Raw genomic sequence first — 17,608 nt, forward strand, 5'->3', positions numbered from 1 at the left:
GAGCCCTGAAGGCTGGTGAGGAAGGAGGAGTAGAGGCAACTGCATCTATTGTCCCACTTGCAATGACAGGAGGAAGTTCAGCTGGGAGAGTTTTATAGCATGATTGAGTATACCTTTAAGAACTGATTGAAATTTTTGAAACGTTATTGGAACAACATCATCTATGGCTTCTAAGTACATCCTGTCAGTATCTTCACTGATCATTATTAAAACAGCTGCACAGATACACATACAAGTAAATTCTAAGCATTCAGCCTCAGCCACCAATATTAATTGGATTTTGCAGTAAATCTCACGAGGCTCAAAATTGCAAATTATTACAAATAAGGAATATTTTGCTGTTGATTCATAGCTGTCATCTACGTGTCCAATAGCACAAGTCTGACTGGAATAACCCCATCCTCTGTTCCCTGGACTCACAAAGCACTTAATCTACAAATGAGAATAAATACTTTACATCAGGAGTTCCTTACACTATTTATACCATGGGCCCTTACCATTAACCAGTGGTTCTGTGGACTCCAGGTTGGGAACCTCTGCTTTACGTGAATTGATTAGTTGCTTCATGGTTGGCTGAGTAACAGAACAATGGTATAATTCATAATGTATAGTTGTGTAAAAAATACATTTCTAAATATCTTTCATTTCAGTTTGGAAGCCTTTTAGCTTAGGAACATGCAGCTAAATTTGACTCATAAAACTGTTGCAATCAGATCATTCAACTCAGTCAGGTGAGACTAATTATGAGTAACTGTACTAATTGTACCAATTTCAATCTGAAGGAAGTTAGCTCCGATTACCAACTATTCCCAGTCCAAGTCACCACATACTTGACAACCTCAGGAAGCCTGTTTGCTTGGATTTCAGGGCTGCTGAGAGACCAGCAGTGCTGACAATTTTAATGGATCTAATGTCATTACCTTCTGATTCCTGATCTCTGTCTGCATTCCTCCAGCCTTGCCCAGTTGCATTAAAGAACTGGCTCACCATTGATGAATGGCCTGTGGCCACCGACTGGTGTGATGACTTACCTGTAGTCCTGTTATGTGTGCCTTCCATGTCCCGGATCCTCAGAATTGTCCAGAAATATTTCCAGAAAATTGTTGTTCAGTACTAAATTAGAAAGTCCATTGTATTCGCTACCATTCATTCAGAGCTAGCTAACTATTTGCAATATTTTCCTCAGTTTGTAGTTCAATTTTCTCCCTGCACACTTTATATATACAACTATACAACTTTTAAAGCACATTCTAAGTGGTATCAGTCACTGGTTTGTCCATTTATAGTACATATAGCGTCCATGTAACAATTAGCCCCATCAACATCACTCATTCCTCCCAGTGAAGTTCTCACTTACTTGAAATATTTGAACCTAGTAGCAGTTACGTAGTTGATTTCATTTTGCTGATTTCCTTTCCTTTCCAATGCTTTTGGTGAGCTGAGGATGATCAGCAGGTTTACAAGTAGACAATAGGTGTAATATCAGCATAAGGAAGGACAAATCAATGATTGGGTGCAAATGCAGACAGAGCAAAGAGTTAAATTTTATCACCGAAGCAGAATTCAAAGGGGCAAAGAACGCAGAACTGAAGGTGCTGTATTTAAATGAATGTAGTATTCGGAATAAGGTGGATGAACTTGTGGCACAATTAGTGATTGATCTGTATGACATTGTGGGTGATAGGTCATAGTTGGGTGCTTAATATCAAAGGATATACTTTGTATCAAAATGACAGGCAGGAAGGCATAGGCGGTGGTGTGGCTCCATTGGCAAGAGATGGAATTATATCTTTAGAAAGTTGTGATATAAGGTCAGAGAATGTTGAATTTATGTGGGTGGAGTTAAGAAACTGCAAGGGTCAAAAAACTATAATGGGAATCATATATAAGCCTCAAAATAGAAGCCAAAGTGGGGTTGAGACTGCAAAGGGAGCTAGAAAGGGCATGTAATAAGGGTAATATCACAATTGCAAATTGCAAATTGCAAGGTTTAATGCCTTACTTTCAGCTTTTTTTCTCTCTAAGTTTTATGGTTTCTTTCCAATGGAAATTACATTATAGTTTTGGCAGTAGGCATTATTATTGTTTTTTATTTATATTTACAGCTCTGTGGGGTTGAACACTCCGATTTTTTTTTTTACATATTGTAATGGTTGGCCTGGAGTTCTATAGTGGGAGAGTGGGAAGGATACTAACTTTATATGACTTTATTCTGGGTGCTGTTTACTTATTGTTATGAATTATATAATTGATACACTTATTTTGCACTGTATTAATCTTCACTTTGTTGTTGGGTTTTTTGTTTGTAGTTGGTTTGTAGAAATACATAAAAATTAATTTAAAAAACAATCATAATGGGGGATTTCAATATGCAAGGTGATTGGGAAAACTAGGTTGGCATCGGATCACAAGAGAGGGAAGTTGTTGAATGGCTATGAGGGGTTTTTAGAGCAGCTTGAGCTTAAACCTTCTCAGGGAAAGACTATCTTAGATTGTGTGTTGTGTAATAACCTAGAGTTTATTAGGGAGCTTAAGGCAAAGGAACCTGGAGGAGATAGTAATCAAAATATAATTAAATTCATATTGCAACTTGAGATGGGGAAGCATAAGTCAGATGTCAATATTGCAATGCAATAAAGTGAATCACAGAGGCATGAGAGAGGAACTTGCCCAGGTGGAATGGACAGTGATACTGGCGGGGATGAAGGAAGAGGAGAGGTAAGGGTAATTAGCCTTGAAAAGGGAAGTTAAGGACTGCATAAAAGCCAAGGAAAGGGCATATAAGGTCACAGAAGTGAGCAAGGAGTTGGATGTTTGGGAAGTTTTTTTAATCCAACAAAAGGTAACTAAATAAGCCATAAGAAGGAAAAAGGTTAAATATGAGGGTAAACTAGCCAATGAGACCTCATATACCATCTGGGTAGTCTTCAGCCCCTTAGCATGAACATTGAACTCTCCAACTTCCGGTAATTCCCTCCCCTCCCTTCCCACAACCCAGTTTCACTCTGCCTCCTCCTCCAGCTGCCTATCACCTCCCTCATGATTCCACCTCCTTCTACCACCCATAATGCTTTCCCCTTGCATTCCTTCTTCACCTTTCCTGTTTAGGCCCTCCCTGCTTCCCCTCCTCTACCCCTGATCTTTCCCCTTACTGGTTTTTCACCTGGCACCTACCAGCCTTCTCCCTCCCACCCTCCTCCACGTTCTTTATAGGGCCCCTGCCCCTTCCCGCTTCAGTCCTGATGAAGGGTCTCGGCCCGAAACGTTGACTCTTCGTTTCCATGGATGCTGCCCGACCTGCCGAGTTCCTCCAGTGTGTTGTGCATGTAGCCAATAACTTAAAGCAGGATACTAAGTTTTATCAGTTATATAAAGAGTAAGAGGGAGGTGAGGGCTGATATTCAACCACTGGAAAATGATGCTGGTGAGGTGTTAGTGGAGGAAATAGAAATGGCAGATGAACTTATTAAGCACTTTGCATCAGTCTTCACTGTGGAAGATGCTCATAGTGTGCCAAAGGTCCATGAGTGTCAGTAAGCAGGAGTGAGTGTCATTCCTATTACAAAGGAAAAAGAGCTAGGCAAACTGAAAGGTCTTAAGGTGGATAAGTCACTTGGACCAGATAGACTACATCCCGGAGTTCTTAAAAAGATGGCTGAAGAGATAGCAGATGCATAATAACTTTGAAAAATCACTTGATTCTGGTTTGGTTTTGGAGGACTGGGAAATTGCAAATGTGACTCCACTCTGTAAGAAGGGAGGAAGGTAAAAGAAAGGAAATTATAGACCAGTTAGCCTAACATCAATGTTCGGGAAAGTTTGAGTCGATTTGGGTCCAGGGGAGAGCAAGCGTTCAGCACAGACTAAAAGGGCCAAGATGGCCTGTTAGTGTGCTGTAATTGTTATATGGTTATATGGTTATAAAGGATGAGATTTCGGGGTACGGAGACCAATGATAAAATAAGTCTATGTCAGCATCGTTTCTGTAAAGGGAAATTCTGCTTGGAAAATCTGTTCAAGTTCTTCAAGGAAGTAACAAGCAGTGTGTACAAAGGAGAGGCAGTGGATGTCATTTACTTGGATTTTCAAGGTTCCCTAAACATATTATCCTTGCCTTTTATTCTAACAGAAGTATAAAAAATCTGTACTTTCAGAATTTCGCTTTTGAGGTTCTCCCACTTACCAGGCACTCCTTTGTCAGAAAATAACTTGCCCCGATCCACACTTGCCGGATCCTTTTGGATCCCATCAAAGTAGGCCTTTCTCTAATTTAGAATCTCAACCTGAAGACTGAACCTATTGATTTCCATAATTATCTTGAAGCTAATGGTATTATGATCATCAGATGTAAAGTGTTCTCCTACACAAATTTCTATAATCCGCCCTGTCTCAATCTGTAATAGGCAATCCAGTATCACACTCTCACCAGTTGATACCTCCATGTATTGATCAAGGAAGCTTGCCTGAACACATTTGGCAAACACTATCCCATCCAGCACTTTTACTATGAGAGTTCCAGTCAATATGTTGAACTAAATTTACCTACCCTCACAATCTTATGTTTCTTGCAACAACCTGATCTCTCTACAAAGTTGATCCTTTAAATCTTATGGACATTTAGGTGGTTTACAATATAATCCCATTAATGTGGTCATCCCTTTCTTCTACCCACAAAGCCTCATTAGGTGAGCTCTGCAGTCTATCCTCTCTGACCATTGCCATGACATTTTCCCTTACTAGTAGTGCTATCCCTCCCCGTCACATTTAAAGCAACAGAACCCCAGATCATTAAGCTGCCAGTCCTGCCCCTTCTGCAGCTAAGCCTCACTAATGTCTACAATATGATAGTTCTGCTCCCTGATCCATGCCCCAAACTCATCTGCATTTCCTCCAATACACCTTGGATTGAAATATACACAACTCAGAACATTAGTCCCATGTTGCTCAACCTTTCAACTCCCAACTTCCCAACAACATCTTTACCCGCAAACACTCGACTATCTGTTCTGGCATTCTGGTTCTCATCCTCCTAAAAATCTAGTTTCAAGCTCCAGTATCCCCTCCACACCCCCCCCCCACCCCCGTGCAGTGCTAGAAAAACTTCCCTGCAAGATATTAGTCCACATTCAGTTTAGGTGCAAACCATCCCTTCTTTCCAGGTTCTACCTTCCCTGGAAGAGAGGCCACTGATACAAAGATCTAAAACCCTGCTTCCTGCATCATCACCATAGCCTGTATGATCTTTCCCTTTCTAGCCTCACTAGCATGTGACACAGGTAACAATCTAGAGATCATAACCCTGGAGGTCCTGTCCCTTAACTTAGCACCTAACTCCCTGAACTCATCTTGCAGAACCTTGTCACTTTTCCTATCCACACCATTGGTACTGCATGTCTTACTTACCCTGCAATACACACAAAAATGCACTTTCTGTGTATTGCTTGGATTTGCAGCAGCTGCAGATTTTCTCGTTTGTCTTTCTTTCTCTCTTGTAGTCACATTTAAATCATGATAAATTATCTCATATCAAATACACATCTTACCCAAATTCAAAAAAAAAGCACTTCAAAAAGTATTTCTAACTTACACTTCTACAAAAGCCCACCTAACTCAAAAGAAATAATCTGTTTTATCTATGCTCATATAAAGAGTAGAGATCAAAAATTTCTCAACACAATCAAGGAACTGTTCATTGATCAACTTCCTAGCTTTACACAAGCCTATGGCCTTTGTGGAACAAAGTTAATAAAAAAAAATCCATAAAGAATCTTTGAAAAGGGAACAAATTATACTTGGGATTTATTTTTTTTTAAAAAGTAAAATTTTCTCAGGAGGCCAAAAGAATTGTCCTCATCTTTAACATGTGTTTGTAGTACTGTTATGCAGCAAGAACAAATTGAATTGGTATACAAATATTGACATACCTATTTTAGGAAGAATCATATGATAGTCATTTGGGTTTTACAAGGGAAAAAAATGATCACAAGTTTCAAGTGCAATTTTTGAAGAATTTACTACCTTCAGGAATATTTCAGAGGCACTGGTGACAGAAACAGACACTATGTACAGATTTTTTCCACAAAAATTCAGTACCAAAATCTCTCCAAAAAAGATGAATGTACAAATCTTACAAAGGGTTATTTCATACAAATGTTGTAATACAATGACAGTACATTTTTGTAAATAGTTTGTAGCCTTGAATACAGGCTATCAGCCAAAAATACAAATGATTGTCAATACTTAAGACAAAAGCCTTGTTCAAGATGCTTGCCCTACTCATTTAAAAACCTGACAAAAATCTTCAACTCTTCCTTCATTTTCAAAACCAATCTCTGCATTGTAACAAATGTAAACCCATTTATACAGAACAGGATAAAGATGAAAAAATATTCTCCAAGTGAAAATATTTCATTAGAAAGATGTACAAAGCAATGTGATATAAGACTGGCTATATGAAAATCAATTGTCTCATTCTGTAGTACAGTAAGTGAGAAAATTATTCCCACACAGTCCAAACTAGTTAATTATAGTTTCAAAAGTTCCAGATTTTTTTCTTGGAAGGACAGCCTTCCTAAACAAGGGGAGCAGAGTTCAAGAGCAAGCAGCATTGAATCCAGACAAGAGATCATCCATTTTGGACCACAAAAGCAGGACAGCTATTGTTTGTAACCTCTAGATTGTACAAATGTTGAGTGCATTCAAAAATAAAAGTAATGGATATTTTATGATACTAAGAAACAGGATGAGGAAAGTGATGAGAACAAAATTAAAAGCAGCATTTGTGAGATCACAAGATACAAAGGGGCAAATGATATACTCCTGCGTACATCTTCTGTTAATGGGAAGCAAACATAAGCAATCAAAAAGGATGTCATCTCTTTGCCCCACACAGAATACCATTATATCTACTTAGAGACAAGTTTCAGACTCCTGTTTACCAAAGTATTCTCACAGATACAAAACTTTGTTCATGCGCAGGAACAAGGTTTTTAGCAGCAGTTAAATTAATGCTTTATTGAACCTTTTCTGCTTATATTCCAATCTTCATCTTACCCACCACCCCTGTTCTATTTTTGCCAACCCAACTTGCTTCCAAGTTACTAGATTAAATACCCTTTCTCATCTTCAGGTCCCTTTAAAAAAAAATCTTACTCCACCTTAGATTCATAGATTCCTCCAATCTCAAAACATAGCTTGAAATTTGCTTTTCTCCAAATCTGGCTTTTCCTGTTTTTAAATATATCAACACATCTATTGGCAATTTGGACTTCAGCTTTGAATTTCCCCAACTTCTCTTGCTTCTGTTTCTTCTTTAAACCCTTCTTAGAAATTGCCTCCCTCTGACCTCACTTTTCCAGATTCCTTTAGCTCTCAGTTCCTTGTTTCTAGGGATTCTTTAAATTCAATAATTTACTCAACTGGAGGCAGTTAGTTGCAAGTTGTTCAGTTAGTTAAGAAACATTTGATTTTGGACCCCCCCCCCCCATTTTCTATCTGCAACAAAATTCATGAAGTTCAGAAGTTCAATTTGTTTTTAAATAGCTCCAACAAGTAAAACTGGGGAAATTTGTTTTATCACCTGATAAAAGCATTTTATTGTGTACAGAAAATGCTTTACAGGAACAGTGAAATTATTGAAAGATAGGTTAACTCCAAAGTTTAAAATTTAACCTCTAGAATCTAATCATTATAGGAACAGAAAACTGTAGAAGTAACACAGATGAGTAAACTTCTATAAACAAAGAACTATTTTCCCCATCTTCTGCAACCTCTAACAACTTAAAAGCTGAAGTATCTTCTACCTTTTGCACTACATTAATGCATTGTAATTCTAACAAATTTATGTACACTGAATATACTCCAAACATGGGCAAGCGTGCAATAGAATTTCCCCATGTCTGTGGATTAATTACCACAGAAATGTCAATCGAGTTATTTTCAAAAAAAGTTATATCCCTTTTGCTCAATTGCTATTTTTAAATAACAAAAAAAATGGGAAGCAATGCGCCACACCCCCATTAAGCAAGAAATAACCAAACCAAAAATCTTGCCCGCAGAGCAAAAGATTGCAGCTTGACCAAATAGGACAAAAAAAAAAATTGTGACTTCAATTTTTGTTTTTTTAAGAACACACATTTAACATGTTTTTTTGTATTAGGCAAAATACGTTTCCATCAGATCCTTCATGAAATCACTTTGCATCCACAACAAACCTGATGGGTCAAGAAGACAACCACAGTACATGATATAGTTTAATGTGTGCTTTTCAGACTTGGTGTTGACAGATACTTCTGCTACCTCAAAAATATTTGACTAACCATTGCTTTTATACAAAAGCTTTTTCTTAAATAACCCAGAAAATAAAATTCTCCCGCTTAGTGGAACAGCAGTACATGATTTAATAGGCCATTTGAAAATAAAGGAAGGAAGAGTTTTGAACATTTATGTTCCTTGTTAATTGTGCAATTGGCAATTTCTTATTGATTCTGAAAATGCACAGTTTCTACTTGGTCATTGGAAACTTATTTTCCTCATGAAGGATTAGTATTAGCAGCACCAGAATGAAACAAACATTACAAAGAAAGGGATTCTAACCCTCAGTGAAGATTTGAAATACCAATGTGCAAATGGCTCACAGAGAATCAGTAGTTAAGCAAATCATCTGTGTTTTAATAATTTTCCTGATAAATGAAATGATCAGAGTCCCTTAGCGAATCACTATATTGATCACAATTTATCATCATCCGAGCTGAAGCTGCTTCTCCTGCTGCTTCCTTTCGATGCTCCAGGTGATGTCGCAGACAAAGGATTTGTGCCCACTGAGATGGTGGTGTCCATTAGAACTTCTTCAAGCCTGTTCTCCTGTTTCAAAGCAGCACTGAAGGATAAGTCTGTGAAATGTGACAAAGGGTCCAAATAGCTATAGGACCCTTCATTAAGTTCACTCAACATCTGAGGCAAAGTTGGTTGCTGCAGATAATCAGGGCCACTGTCCTCCTGGCACGACTCATGCTTGACGAGATGGGCAGCCAGCTCCATTGGACTAAGGCCCGATGACATGGTGGGCAGACCATGAGCTCTAGCTTGCATTTCAAGCTCCTAAAATTTTAAAGAGATATTCAGTTGTTCAGAAATTCAGTTCAAATTTGCAAAAGGATACCACAACTCATCTTTAAACAAAGGAATGTAATTCAGCATGATTAATGTATGGAAGCCTCCCATGATATCTGACCATATGGATAATATGGTTTAATTTACAATAGAACAGGTAGTCATTTAGCAATGTTTTGGAGCAGCGGGAGAACAAAATGCAACTCCCCCCACTCACAAAGTACGAGCTGAACTTTTGGACCTATACCTTTTACTTAACCAATTGCAACTTCAGGGTGGCAGTGGAAAACTAAAGCAACGATGTTTCCCCAAATTCTACCACTCACAGCTCTGTACAGTGACTAAGACAGACGCCAACCAACATGTTGCTGGGACAGGGAGAAACCATAGCACCAGAGTGCTGGAATTGCTCAGATCAGTCAGTATTTATGGACAGAGGGTGGTTAACATTTTGTCAGGAACTTTACAGTTCTAACACAAGGGCTAACCTGAAACATCGACTCTTTCCCCCACACCACCACAGATGTTACTCGACCCAAGTATTTCCAGATTAAAGTTTTTGTTTCAGATTTCTATCATCTGCAGTCTTTTTGCTTCAAGATGGAATAAGATCAATTCAAAAAATGCTTTTAAACACAGCAGGGTCTGATGTCTAAAAGTTGACTCAAAGAAGGTAGGTTTTAGGCCTGATGAATGTTGTCGACCCAAAATGCCAACCGTTTATTGCCTTCCATAGATGCATTTTATGTGTTACTCACTAAAATCTAGAATATCCTTTAGAAGGAAAGAGTCAATAATATTTAGAAAGAGGGGGCATGGAGGCTGACAGTCAAATCATGACTGCTGGGTGGTGGAGCAACTAAATTCAAGTGTGGTATAGGCCAGAAGTTAACACATATTTACACATAATAAAAACCACAATTCCAATAATTCCACTTCACATATCTAATTAAGAGAGGGTCACATTTGTGAAAAAGAGGGTGAGGCTTCTAAAAGCTCCCCCATATCAGGAATACTGAAAGAAAAAAAATGCTCCTGTTGAAAAGATTTCCCCTACCTTTCAAATTGCTGTACTTGAGAAAACAGCGTTAACATCCAATTTGTAACCTATACAAAATATTTTAAAATAGAAATCCAACTTTCCCCAGCTGTGTTAAACTCTAGAGCTCCCCTGGGTTAATTTTACATTCAGCCTTGATTGAAGAGTGCAGATTCTGCAACTAGCAGAACAAATGTGACTACTGTAATTTCAGGATATTCCAGAAAATACAGTCAACTCAGCCATGCAAGCCCATCTCACTTCCAGTTTTCCCGTTCGTTCTGCTATTTCACATCAGTTAACATCACCTATTAAGACCTTCTTGAAACGCCAGCCTTCAACATCCAATTTCAATCATCCGGATGTCAGTCAGATTCTCCTGCCCATCAGATGTGGTTCACTCCATCCAGCCTTTTGATGCAACTTGATACAAATTAAACACCTCCCCCCCTTCCTCTATTCCCCACTCTGACCTTTTAATGTTTCTCACCTGCTCATCACTTCCCTGAGTACCCCCTTCAGATTCTATCACTCCCCTCTAACAGATTCCTTCTCATCTTGCCTTTGACCTTTCCCACCCACCTTACTTCACCTATCACCTTCCAGCTAGTCTCTCTCCTCCCCCACCATTTCATTCAGGAATCTTCTCCCTTCCTTCTCAGTACTGAAACATGGACTTCTACTAATTTCCATAGATGCTGCTTAACCTATCAAGTTCCTCCGGCATTTTCAGCGTCTATAGATTTTCTTGTATTTTTGATTTCTTATTATTCCCAGTTCTGATGAAAAGATGACCAATACTGTGTGCAGTTTTGGGCTCCTTATTTAAGAAATGATGTGCTGACATTGGAGAGGGTTCAGAGAAGGTTCACTAGAATGATTCTGGGAATGAGAGGGTTAACATATGAGGAACGTTCGACCGCTCTTGGACTGTACTCCTTGGAGTTTAGAAGAATGAGGGGGGACCTCATAGAAACATTTCGAATGTTGAAAGGCATGGACAGAGTGGATGTGGCAAAGTTGCTTCTCACGGTGGGGGAGAGGACATGACTTGAGGGTTGCAGGGCGCCCATTCAGAACAGAGATGCGAAAAAAATTTTTAGCCAGAGGGTGGTAATCTATGGAATTTTTTGCCACAGGCAGCAGTGGAGGCCAAGTCATTGGGTGTGTTTAAGGCAGAGATTGATAGGCATCTGAGTAGTCAGGGTATCAAAGGTTATGGTGAGAAGGCTGGGGAATGGGACTAAAGGGGAGATTGGAGCAGCTCATGATGAAATGGTGCAGCAGGCTCAATGGGCCGAATGGCCAACTTCTGCTCTTTTGTCTTATGGTCTAATACGAACTGTGTATTCCAAACGTTACTAGTGGGACCTCATTTTAATACCTTGAACCTCAGTATACAATTTCCAAATTACATAGTGTAGAAGCAAAATGAACAAATGGTAATATTGAAAGACTTCAAAGAGTTACAGGATGGTGATGGAATTCACTCCTGTGCAACATCTTGTTATGAAGAGGGACAAGATGAACTAAAAGCCACAATTCCAAATGACCACAAAACAGATGTGGGATTATTAGTGCAATGAATTATTGAAAGTGACAGGATAGACTGAGCAGGTAGCTTAATAAAATCTGTTTTAGAAATTGAGGCTCAGAACTGAAATACTGTCTTTATTTCTGGACACTAGACTTCAGGAAAGATGTGAAAGACGTGTCTAGAAACAATCACTTAGAATAATTCAAGAAAGGGTGGACTTAGTGTAGAAGCTGGGTTAGTTCTTCATAGAAGAGAAATTGTTGATGAAAGGGAGGTGGCTGCCGCATGTGGGGAACAGAATGAGCTAACAAAATTATGAAGCACAAGCAGTATTTATAAAAGCCTTCCTCTTTGATAACAGATAAAGAAAAAACAAGGAAAGCAACCTGCAAAAGGACCCCAAAATATGTAACATGGTGTACACGACAAATAGTTAGAATCTGGAATGCACTGCCAGGGGGCAACAGTGGAGATGGAGACAAAGTATTCTGTCCTGGCAGTTAAAAAAGGAACTACGGCACCACAGTAACAGCTCAATATTGTTGCAGCTTGGGGCATCAGAGTTCAAACCCAGTGTCCTCTGTAAGGAGTCTCTGAACACCCTCCCTCCCCCAGAATGCATGGATTCTCTCTAGTTTTCTCCTCCGGTTTCCTCCCATAATCCGAAGATGTACCGGGTGGGTTAATTGGTCATTGTAAACTGTCCCGTGCTAGGTGAGGCCTCAGTGCTGGAAGGGCCTATTCCAGTGCATCTCTAAATAAAATGGGTAAAGATTGAGGACAGGAGAGTGGGGCTTCACAACATTGCTGAACCAGACACAGAAATGCTACATTACCAGAAAAACCACCTCAAAAGTTCACTGGCTAAATACTATAGATTGGGAAAATAGTCAATGACAGATTGGCTAACAGAATACCCATCTTCTGATGTTTGTAGAATAAGGATTAGCTTTATTTGTCACATTTATATAAATACAGGGAAATGTGCCATTTTGTGTCAAAGACCAACGCACTCTGGGGGCAGCTCACAAGTGTCACCATGCTTCCAGCACCAACATTTGCAAACCCCCAACCCATTCATTGGAATGCAAGAGGAAACCCAAGTACCCGGAGGAAACAGATGCAGACATAGGAAAGACAGACTTCTTATCAACAGCAGTGAGAATTGGAACCATATTGCTGGCACGGTTCTTCACTCATTTTCAGTCCATCTATCACCTCCTGGATCATATCTTGCCCCTTCCTGCCCGTATCTTCTTTATACCATCTTCCATCTCCACATTCTGGATGCAGGATCTCAGCCTGAACTGACAATTCCTCCCCCCAACCCCCTCCCCATAGATGCTCCTGAACCCACTGAGCTCCTCCAGAACGTTTTGTTCTTTGCTCCAAATTCTAGTCTCACGTCAATCCTGAATGTCCTCTGCATCCTCTCCAGAGGCCTCACATCCTTCCAATACATTGGCAATCAGAACTGCATGTGATACTTCAGCCAAGGTTATAAAAAGTTGGATAATAACCTCCCTAACTTTTGCATTTGATGTTGCAATTAGAGAAGGCTAATATACAAAAGTGACTTTTTAATCCAGGTTGCCACCTTCAACTGTCTATGAATTAGTACTCCCAAGACCCTCTTCCTTAATATTCAGAGATCTTGCCTTTCATGAGACATGTCTGGACCTCAATATTCCCAAAATACATCACTTCATTTATCCATAGTAAATGCCACCTGCCAGTTTTCCCACCCACAGATTGACATCTCCCTACAGCCCAAGACTATCTTCAGCACTATCTACAGCTCTGTGTCATTCACATCCAAGCTATTTGCATATAATACAAACAAAAAGGGTCTCGGCAATGAGCTTTGTGATCCCATCAGAGATACAAATAAAATTACAGAAGTTCTCTACCGTTCAGAGAAATTTTGCATCCACTGGATTCCATCAGATCTATCCTTGTTCTATGGCAAATCATCTTAAATCATTTTTCTTATAAATATAAAAATTAACAATTCTGACAAAATAGTTTCAATTCACCTAAGTAAAACAACTTCAACTATATTTCAGAAACTTCACACAAAATCAGGGCAAAACAATCTATTTGATTATCAACTAATCCACAACAGTAAAGTTCACTCTCCTCACCACTGTCTACCATATGGAAAAGATAATTCAACTCAAAATTTTCAACATCTAATTGACCAGAAATTAGTGTGCTCTACCATAGAAGACATTTCAGACCATCTACAAGTAAAACACACTTTTAATTTAGAATCGTTGCTTCAATTGGCCAAAACCCAGATGCTCCATGTACAACAGCACCAATGATATTCACCAGTACTGTTTGGTTCAAGATTGTCAAAAGGCAACTTTAAAAAGTAAATGGTAGATTTGCCAGCAATACACACCTTGTGCATAACATTTTATTAAATAAAAATATTAAAATCCAGTAGTTACTTCTACAAATGTAGAAGTTATAACTGCACAATTTGGTCAACTGGTGTTCCTCCTATCCAGTCTAAATGTTTGGATGTGTACAGCGCTCTAGGCTCTTTGCAAACCTGAATCCGCAGCTGCAGTCTTCGGTTAGCTTGCTCCAGTTTCTTTTGCCTGTTTTCTAACTCTCGGACACGGTGCTGCTCCTTCTGAAGCCACTTAATGTACTCCACACTTGCTTTCAAAATGGTGCCTTTATTCCAGCGCACGTCACTGCAGATGAAAAAGTAATATTTTATTAGAGAAGTCTGCCTTAGCAGAATTTTAATCAAGGAAAAATGTAATCAAATTAATATCAAACTTTAAAATATTGAACAGCTGCTTTGGAATGAATAAAAGATAATGTGAGAATTGGAATTCTTTGTTAACATTTGAAAGCCTCAAGGAAATAATGGGATACACTAATTCAGCAATTTCTTACAATCTGGCATTTACAGAAGATCAAGTCTTAAAACACATGGTCTTATCAATGCTCATTTTCTTTTGAATGGAATCATGGTTAGATTACATCCTTCCAAGCTACACTGTTCAAAAATTTTACATAATCCTGCTACTCACACTGTTTTCTCTCGTCTTTTCATCATCATCAGTCTCCTACATTCTGATGATAGGCTGTCCTTTATTTCCTCTTCCGAGTTCCCCATTCCCTGCTTGTCAAAACTGGTTTCTCTAACCTTATGTTCTCTTTGAAAGGTCATTGTCCAGAAGTATGACCTATTTCTCTCTGCAAATTCTTCTTGAACTCTAAAGTACTTCTTCTATCTGTAGCATTTTGTTTTTGGAATTTCTTCAGTGGATCCCAACTAATAGACAATATAAAGATTTAACTGCATGAAGGTCAAATGCCCTGTCCAATATGGTTTCTGATCTATTGTTCACACCAATTCATTCAATCATAAACCACATCCTTGTAGGACAGCCTAGTCAGCTCCATTCATCCACTCTTTCCTTAAAACTCCATAATAAAACAAATTTGAAGAGAAGCTTTCAAATAATTTTTTTAAAAATCGCTTTGGTTTAACAAAGACAAAAGACACTACAAAAAAAGCAACTACAATGTTACCTCACATTTCAATCACTGTTCTCCATTGACATGAAGAGACTCTCAACCATGTATGCCTTCTAAATCTGTCTTGATTTTATGGACCCCTATCAAGTGCTTCCTCAGTATTGACCGCTCCCCTTCATCTTTCAGTCCAGATGAAGAGTCTCAGCACAAAACATCACCTGTCCCTTTCCCGCCATAGGCACGATCCAACCTAGAGTTCTTCCTGCTTTGCATTGCTCCATGATGCTAACTTCATTAGACTACCCCATTACAGAAATATCAATCATACTGGGAAGCATTCTAGTATATCACAGAGACTACATTTAATATTGTTATCCCTTGAAACCCAACTAGTTGAAATTAAATGTAAAAATTAATAGTGCATAACAGTTTCCCTTCACTACCCATCTTGTGCACTTTAGAAACACCAGCAGTTTCTAAAACAAGAATCAGGAATTTTCATTGAGTAAAGGGGAGGAAATTTCTATGAAATTAGAAAGCCACGACCTGAAGCACAGAAGAAAGCATTGAATGAAGTTACCAAGCAATTGGTATATTTTTTCTCAATGTGCCTGGAAACACTATAGTAGGATATTCTATCTGTTACATCCAAGGCATCAATTAATAGGACCTTGATTGTTCATTCATCCCAATGTCTTGTGGTCTAATATTGCCAATCTCTACATTTTGTGCCCAGAAGGTTACCCCTCTCCTTCCTCAAAGGGCATTGACTTAGTTTTCTGTATAAATGCAGTTAAGATTTGAAACAAGATTTTCATAAAAGGCTTCGATACTCACGGATCATTTGATTTTGGAATTAAGGTACCAAGCTCTTTAATACGATAATTGATATTGAATCTTCGTCTTCGTTCAACTGTTGAGAATTAGTTGCATAGATTGATTAATAGCATTTATTGATTTCCAGGTGCACTGATGCCAAGTAAAACCAATTTATATTATATATGAGTGACAGTGACCACACTTACTCAAGTTGTGATTATCTTTCTTTTGCCTTTCTTTAACTAGTGCATGTGTTTCAGCATCTGCAGCAGTTAATGAGAACTTGGTTAGATTTGAGTGACTACGAGTTATAATTTAAATGTAACACATCACATGATTTTTTTTTCAGGCTGCCATCACCTTATTAGCCATCTTGACAAGTTATTTTTGTAATAACTCCATGATCTTATTTAATTTTATCATTACAGTCATTCCAAAAACTCACCAACTTTCACCCAGTCCTACACTACAAAGTTACCCAGAGAGATATTTGGATTCTGTGGCTACAACTTCCACTCTTAATCCAGTTAACCAACAAAAAGCTTCATCAAATGTATAATTGTAAATTTTCATAATAAGGTAGTGTTCTAAATAAACCAAATCTGAAAGACCGCTGAATTGATTTAAATTATCGAGGAGGCAATCACCCAGCTTCCTAAATTCATTAGGCTTTAATACAGTATGATGTCAATTAAAATGTTAAACAGAAGATCCTATTCTTGGTTACTAAATGTAGCCATAAAAACAAACCATCTTTTCATGTTGAATTAATGGAATGCAATAGAATTTTTGTTCTATAATTGATTAATTTTATTTTAAAGTGCTCTGAAAGCATGCAAGAAAAAGGGAAAATGGATGAAATTTCAACAGCCCTTCATTTCCTAGAATGGGCCAGTTCCAAACTATGCCTCTGAAGAGGAAGTTCCCATGTTCTTTCAAAGAAACAGAGAAATAAAAGGCAAGCTATTTTGTACAGGATTTAAAAGAATAGCGAAAAACCTGCCAGAATGAGAGCATTGGGTGGAAGACTGAAGTACAACAAGCAAAAAAAGGTCTTCAGTTTCGGAAACATCTAAACCAAGGGTTCCCAACCTTTTTTATGCCATGGACCCATAACATAACGAAGGGATCCATGGACCCCAGGTTGGGAACCCCTGATCTAAACAAAAGCTTTAATCAACACTATAACAGAAAGCACAATTTTACATCTTGAGGGTGTGTAGTGGAGATAATAAAGGTATGCTGGCATATTTGTAGCTTAAGCCAGAAAAAAATTAAAATTCAGTGGAAGTCTCTACAAGATAAAGAAACAAGCAAGGTTAGAGGGAGAGCACACATGCAGGACGTCAAGTCAAAAGTAGTAAGGCTTCCAAATGAAGGATAATATTTTATATGCATTCTGTCACAAGGTGGAAATGTGACGAGAATATTCCCAGTTATGGACCAATGTCTACATCCATCACCAGATGTGTTCTTTTTATATTCCACACGTCATGTCATTTCAAAATGATCCAGTTTGCACCAACACCAAAAATGTGTTCTTAATACAAGTTCTAAACATTTTAGGGACTGAAGATCTGAAACTCTGCAGAGTAACA

At 38.5% G+C, this 17,608-nt stretch overlaps 1 protein-coding gene across 7 annotated transcripts in view; it reads right to left on the minus strand.

The window, feature by feature from the left end:
- Positions 1-5,996: 5,996 nt before the first annotated feature.
- The window catches only part of LOC132398607 (transcription factor EC-like), a 74,251-nt gene continuing 62,639 nt past the window's right edge, over positions 5,997-17,608 (minus strand). For all 7 annotated transcript variants that reach the window (XM_059978268.1, XM_059978263.1, XM_059978265.1 and 4 more), the window contains 4 exons: positions 16,217-16,273; positions 16,029-16,104; positions 14,248-14,395; positions 5,997-9,099 (listed from right to left, as the gene is read on the minus strand). In XM_059978268.1, coding sequence (XP_059834251.1) covers positions 8,728-9,099; positions 14,248-14,395; positions 16,029-16,104; positions 16,217-16,273 — 653 coding nt within the window. In that variant the 3' untranslated portion in view covers positions 5,997-8,727. The remainder of the gene's footprint in view (positions 9,100-14,247; positions 14,396-16,028; positions 16,105-16,216; positions 16,274-17,608) is intronic.

The sequence above is a fragment of the Hypanus sabinus genome, chromosome 8 (genome assembly GCF_030144855.1).
Source record: "Hypanus sabinus isolate sHypSab1 chromosome 8, sHypSab1.hap1, whole genome shotgun sequence".
Taxonomy (NCBI): domain Eukaryota; kingdom Metazoa; phylum Chordata; class Chondrichthyes; order Myliobatiformes; family Dasyatidae; genus Hypanus; species Hypanus sabinus.